Consider the following 7,560-nt stretch of genomic DNA (forward strand, 5'->3'; position numbering starts at 1 on the left):
TTATTGTCATGTAGATCAGTCTTTTGTAATGAGTTGGAAGTTTAGACCGTTTGTCTAGTAAGTGCTATAATAGTCGGAATCTGCGTGCAGTTTCCCGTCTTTTCAGTCTTGTATGAGGATTCCATGTCAGTCGGTTGTCCAGATTTAGTCCCAAGTAACGGATTTGTTCAACAGGAATGAGTGGGGCATTATTAAAAGATACTATAGGGCAAGACGAAGGTTTACGACGAAGGGTAAATGTGATTTGGTGGGATTTATTGGAATTTATTTTAATCCTCCAGTTTTGGCACCATTCTTCGAGGCTGGTGATATGGGATTGGAGGTTCATTATTCACTGACAATAAGAACAAATTAAAATTTATTATAATGAACTACAAAGTGGATTCATTTCAAATTAGTCGGTCAGATATATATTTTTTCTTCTCCTCTGTATGGTTTATGTAAAATGTACACCTCTTTTGTAGGGCTTACAATTTTTCATAAACCATGCAAAAAGCACATTATATGCATTACATTGTTATTTATAAAGTATGATATTGTTTCAGTGTTGACATCATGGAATGATGTTAAATATGTAGATTTCATCGTCATCAAACAGAACGTCTGGCCGAGCAAAGAGAGGAAGAGATGTACAAGAGATCTTAAGGCAAGTTGTCAACTTTAGTTCCGCATAAGAATAATAAAAGCTGTTTTCTCTTTATAATCTATAGCCACAAGATTAAAGCCAGAGGTTGGGGATAAGCAGGGAGAATGTAGAACCTTGCTCAGCCGAGGTATGTTCCATGCAGGAACAAGAAAAAGCAGAGAGGTGGTTCGTTCAGATGTCGAATGCGAGTAGTAAAAAGACGGAGAGACAGAGAGATGTGGTTCGATTCAGCCCAATAAGGGGAGCAGCAGAAGACATCGAAAGCTTCAGTGAAGCAAGGACGATTATAGTACAAGAGCCGAGAAGAAAAAAAGGCAGTTATCTCATCCCAATTTGGGATTACTTTAATGAAAACTATGTATAATTACTAGGCAAAATTAATGAGTCTGCCAAGTATAGGTAGGGGGATTAAAAAATGGCGGCTGTTTCAAAACCTTAAAAAAACTTTGATTTTTCATTCGGAGCTCTATTTCTTAAAAACTACCTACAACACTAGAAAATCTAAGAGAAAATTATTTAAAGGAGAGTAAATGTTCTGAAATATTAGCCCTAAAAGAATTATTTACGTCCAATAGTTCTCGAGATATAGCTTTTTAAAAAGCAAAATTTCTGAAAAATCTAGTTAGTTAATTTATATTGAGAAATCCATATCTCAGGAATTATTTGACGTACAGATGTCTAATAGCACTGAAATTAAAGCTAGTTTAATGTAATAAAATGTAGTTTAAGACCTTTACCTTCGTAGGAATAGTAGTTTTCATGATATTTGCTAAAATAAATTGATTTATAGTTGTTCAGACAATAAATTTGATTTATGAAAAACTTTATTTCAGAAACCATTGGACGTACAGATGTCTGCCAGCGCTCAAATTAAAGCTAGTTAAATTTATTACAAAATAGTTAATCATGTTTATCTTTGTGGAAGTAGTTGTTTTTATGATATTTGTCAAAATAAACTCACATATTTTCTAGTTGTTCATATAAAATGTTGGATTTTTGAAAAAATATATCTCTAGATCCATAAGACGCATATGACTGCCAGCACTCAAAATAAAGGAAATATAACTTACTATAAAGTAGTTTATGACTCTTATCTTTGTAGGAGTAGTAGTTTTTATGATATTCACATATGAATATAAATTTGGCAAATGAAAATTTGTCTGAACAACTATAAATCCATTTATCTTAGCAAATTTCATGTATACTATTACTTCTACGAAGATAAACATAAAAAATTACTTTATAGCTCATTAAACTAGCTTTAATTTGAGTGCTAATAGACATCTGTACGTCAAATGGTTTTTGAGATATAAATTTTTCAAAACCAATTCACTAATCTTTCAGTAGGTCCCATACAACATTTTTATGAAATGTTGCTTTTTAAAAAGCTATATCTCGAAAACTATTTAACTGAAATAACTCTATTTGAGCTCATATTTTAGAAAATTTACTCTTCTTTAAATGATGTCCTCTTAGGTTTTCTTTTGTTGTTCCTACTTTTTAAGAAATAGAACTCCGAATGAAAAATTAGTTTTTTTTTATCGCTTTGAAACAGCCACCATTTTTTATTCCCCCTACCTATACTTGGCACACTCATCAATTTTTACTATTAATTATACATAGTTTTCATTGAAGTAATCAAAAATTGTGGTGAGATAACTGCTTTTTTTCTCCATTCGGGCTCTTGTACTTTAGGAGGAACTACCAATTCCCGGCCGAACCCAGAAAGCCAATGCCCACAACAGACAATATATAAGTGATAGTCTTAAACTGTAATCTTAATTAGAAAATTAATAAGATAAAAGAGACAATAGAATAATTATTTTGGCTCTCGGCCATTATTTTTCTATAATTATTCTCAATTTTATTTCAGTATGAATTATGAGGATGTCATGCTCTCTCTTATATTAGTTATATCGAGAGATGTGCAAAAATCAGTTATTGTTGAAACTACTAGCTAAAGTTGCCATAGCAACGACCCTTATTCATGAATGAACCATTGATAAATAAATATCGTATCCATGGCAACTTTAGCTAATAGTTTCAACTATAACGACCCAACTAATGCATCACAAACACTACAGGCACACATAACATCTATTGAAGAATGGTGTAAAAACTCGAAAATCAAAATAAATCCTGACAAATCCCACCAGATCACCTTTACTCTCCGTCGTAACCGCTGCCCTCCTGTCCTACAGTATCCTTTCTAAATACTCCACTAACGCCTGTTGAACAGATTCGATACTTAGGACTCCATCTTGACAAGAGACTTACTTGGAATCCACACACAAGACTGAAACGACAAGAAACTGCTCGTAGATTCCGATTGCTACAACACTTACTTGACAAACGCTCTAAACTTCCCATTCACTACAAAAAATTAGTATAAACTACAATAATCAGACCAATTTGGACATATGGAATTGAGCTCTGGGGCTCCACCAAACCATCAAATTTTTCCCGCATCCAATCGTTACAATCCAAAATCCTACGTAAAATCCTTGATGCTCCTTATTACGTCACAAATAAACCCATTCATAAATACCTTAACATCCCATTCGTTGCAGATTTGGCCCAAAACAGATATGCGTCTTTTTATTCCAAACTCCTTAACCATCCTAACCCATTAATTCTTAATCTTTCATCCTTAACAATCCCTGATAATCCTCCGAGGCATCTGAAAAGAAGATGGCCACGAGACCTTCTAGTTTAAATTAATGTTTGAAATACCACCAATGGGTGGTTCCTTCCCAAGATTTTCAAATGTATATGAAACATACTACATATTTACATGTTGTATTATTTTTTACAGTTGTAAATTACAATAAATAATTAATTTAAAAAAAAAATTAACTATAGCTAAGTTTTGCCCCGATTATACCTAATATATAAATAAATACCTTTGATTAATTTTATGTTTTTCCGTCTTAATTTTATTGCTTATACATCTTGCATACCACCTCATAACTTAACTTGGTAAATTGGTAAACACGACGCCATAGGATAAGATATTCAATATAAATATTTATACTTAGTTCTTGATTGACATATATAATAAGTGGATTTATAAGAACTTTTGGTCAGTTCCGATAAGGGACCAATAAAAATATATAATACAATACACAAATACACAATTGTTCCGGTCAACACATCTTTTTAAATTGTAAATCTATTGCGAAACATATGTTTTAAGAGTTTAATGTTCTCTTTTATTTTTTATACTGTAAAAAATAAAAAATACACCTTTCGAGTCTCTTAGTATGCACACACATCGACTGTTATGATTCTTTCATCTATTTAATCTTAGAAGCCAGCAGTCGGTCATCTTCGCCATCTTAGTCATTTTCTTCACAGTGGATGGATCACGTCGGCTCATCCTCCAAGAGGATAAGTCGGACAGGCGTACGTCTTTTCAAAAGTACCTTCACCAGGACATAATCTAGCGGGGACCATATCAATCACCCACTGTGACATAAAAACTTTTTTTTCTCTTGTTTAACCTTTATATAATTTTGTAAATAGTTTTAAGTTTGCTTTGTTCTTTTTTTTCTAGTTTGTATATTTTCTATATTTTGTTTTCCTTTACTATGTTCATTTATTTTAAAATACAATAATATCAAAATTCGGCTGTTCGTTTCTTTTGTTTTTGTTTTTATTCACGGATGGGCTAGTAAAGGTTCCTTTTAAACCCTTACCCGCCATGTCACATAATAAATGGTCTTTTTGGAATCCCCATCAGCCGTAGAAATGCTGTTAGCCTGAAACGTAGCACTCTATGCCCCTCCAAAATTGGGATAAAATCGGACAAGCAGTTTTAAGAATAAAGCTTTACCAAGAAAAATAGGTTTACGTAAGGGTAAGCGAAGGTAGCAGACGAAATCTGATATAAGACCGACTAAATAGCAAGCCTCATATGCTACCAAAATATTAAAAAATTCAAAAAACTATTGATTATATTTGATAAAAAATTGAATACAGGCACACATTTATTTCCTTGATGTCTAAAACGTAAAATAGTTGTAACATTCATGATTCTGAGGATATAATTTTTTATTTCCTCAATGAATAGTTCCCTACACTTCGTAGTGTTGAAGAAAAAATAATAAAGGGCCTCTTACAGTCGTAAAAGTTGATGCGTAGGTCTTAACAACATCGGAACTTCAGCGGCGCCGGTTCGAATCCGAATGAAAACTTGAACCTCAACAACGATTAGAATAGGATATTACCCTATAGATAACATCTTCGTATGTCAGAAACGACTAGGAAAAGAGTCTTAAAAGTTAGTAAATTAGTAAAAATGCATAGTAAAATAAAATTATAATAAAATATGTTTATATTTTGTTGTAATTACGTATATTATATTGTAGATCTCAAGAAAGAGGAGAAGTGGATGTGTGGGCTCACTCAGCCGACTCCTGGACTATCCCCTGGTCAACTTCGCCTGGGCTGAGAAGTTGGAGAGTCCTAATGCACCGCATCAAGTACAGGTACTGGTATATTTAATAAAATATACCTATAAATATAGTCAATGTGATGCAAAGGTGGTGTATCTAACAATTCCTGAGAACACTGTGTGAATTGTAGCCGTAAATTCATGGCAGTACCTAATTTCTTATTCCGTTATAAGTCAAATGATCATTCTGCATATTTTATTAGTGAAATTGTATATTCAGCAAAACAGTGTGATATCAAATCATTTTTTAATAAAAAATATTAATCTCAGAATTGAAAAATTCAGGATTCTGAGAAGAAATGAATCTTTTTTTGACCTAAGAATCATTTTCAAAAATTTTATCTTTAAGGAAGTTGTCCAAATTCCTGAGCATGCAATGATGTAAATCTGTTGGAATTTACTAAGGTGAGTGAGGAAGGACATCGATACACTTTGACAAGTTTTTTTATGTATTATGTCAATATTCCCCGGAGTAAATGTTGGAGGATATTACCCAAATTAATTATTATATAAGAAGATGGTCAGGGTTGTGGTCAAAAGTGAAACAAAAATAGTTTACATGACGTTTATTTTATCTCTGTATATATATATTTTTTCCGTATTTTTTTTGTTTTATATAGATCTCCTGTACTTTTTTAGCTTTATATTTTACGTATTTTTATATGAAACTTTTATTCTTGCCATTGTTACTTGTTTTTTATTCTTTTCATTGAATCTTATCTTTCAATTTTTATTCCTATCATTGTATCTTATCATAGTATCATTTTGTATCTTTTTAGCCCTGATGAAGCCCTGCAAAGTGGGGCGAAACGTTGGAAAATAAATAGTTGTAAACTATTTTTGTTTCACTTTTGACCGCAACCCTGACCATCTTCTTATATATCAATTTTTACGGTCAACTATATATACATATATACAAATTAATTATTATGCTGGTAAGCTGGGTTAAATAAAGAATTACTTTTAATCTGCTGGTAAAGATGGAGTGGGCTGTATTTATAATAAATTGATATCATATCCTTTTATAATGAAATAACCTCTATTCTCTTTTAAGCTTTCTGAAACAATTTGTTATATGGTTTGAACAAAACTGGTCACAATATATGTTAGTTATAAATATTATTTCATTACAGTGATTGATGAAAGTATGACACTTTACTTGGTTGAGATATTCGCCGCCTCTCTCGCCTGGGTGTGAAGTTTTACTCCCTCATGATTATTATCAGAAGAGACCTTCTTGAAATGTTCTATTTCTTTCTTCCCCTGTACAGGTCAAGATGGCTACTCTGTTGGTTCTGACCCCTTTGTTTTGAGGACTTAGATGGTTGCCTTCATGAATTTCTCACTTCGGAAGTGAGGGGGCACCTTGCTTAAACAATCACTACATCTCGATGTCTCCTATGGGTAAAAAGGAGAAATGAATTATTTCAGCCATTGACCATCGCACAGTAACCAACTGACTCTTGGTTTCATATACAATCCTCTTTTCATCACACATAATTATCCTTTCGAGAAAATTATGGTTTTTTTTTTTCTTGTAAGCAGTGAAACTCATGTCCCATAATGCTTCGGTTGCTGACGCTCTTTAAGTTCATGAGGTATCTATAGATCTACTGTTTTATATTACCACTGGTCTTCAAATGTCAAGAAACTGTTGATACAGTTGTACTGCAAGTCTTATAACTAATTAGATAATGGTTTTCTTCCACAGTAAGCCAAAATTTGCTGCCCTCAAGTTCTAGTGAAAGTCTACTTCTGGGTTGGTTATCCAAATCTGTGTCACTATAACCGCAAATGTTGATCTATCCTTAGTTATATATTTATCGTTTATACTTGCCCACGCTCAGCGGAGAAGGGGGTAACTTAAAGGAAAATAATAAAAAAAATAAGTATAATCGCCAAAAGGGAAAAAAATACAAAACAATAAAGAATAAATTGCTCCTTAGGTGCCACGTTATTTTTTCCTTGGAAATAAAGAAAATCCAGAAACAATATGCCCACAATATACCCTTATATAAATAATAATCGAATTATAACCACTGGCGAATACCTTTACATGTAGATAACAGAAAACCTAGGGGTATTACCTTCCATCTGTTCAATTATCGAAATATTAAGTAAACATAACACAAAAAAACATAGGTAAAATTATCAAGTTGAAAGCAGTGTACATAAGAATGAACAGAAGAACTATATGAACAAAAGTTTAATGATAAGAAGAAATATATGTACACAGAATGAAAAAGGAAAGAAAAGAATTCATATCAATTAATAAAACAATGAGAACTTATAGGTTGACTTAACTTAAATGATTAACCTTATCAACTATTATTTACATTACTGCACAAAGGAATATAGATAGTTGTTGTGTCTGGTGCTTTAGGGCGTAAAACCCTGAGGTCATCAACGCCCATGTTTCGTGCTTTATAATTCTGTTTCATTTATATTTATAATTCTA

At 32.4% G+C, this 7,560-nt stretch overlaps 1 protein-coding gene across 1 annotated transcript in view; it reads left to right on the forward strand.

Annotated features, from left to right (window-relative positions):
* The window catches only part of LOC106683622 (uncharacterized), a 51,961-nt gene that overhangs the window by 24,464 nt on the left and 19,937 nt on the right, over window positions 1–7,560 (forward strand). The window contains exons 2-3 of the mRNA XM_014425596.3: window positions 546–646; window positions 5,017–5,136. Coding sequence (XP_014281082.1) covers window positions 546–646; window positions 5,017–5,136 — 221 coding nt within the window. The remainder of the gene's footprint in view (window positions 1–545; window positions 647–5,016; window positions 5,137–7,560) is intronic.

The sequence above is a fragment of the Halyomorpha halys genome, unplaced genomic scaffold, assembly GCF_000696795.3.
Source record: "Halyomorpha halys isolate HHAL.00 unplaced genomic scaffold, Hhal_1.1 Scaffold1.1, whole genome shotgun sequence".
Taxonomy (NCBI): Eukaryota; Metazoa; Arthropoda; class Insecta; order Hemiptera; family Pentatomidae; genus Halyomorpha; species Halyomorpha halys.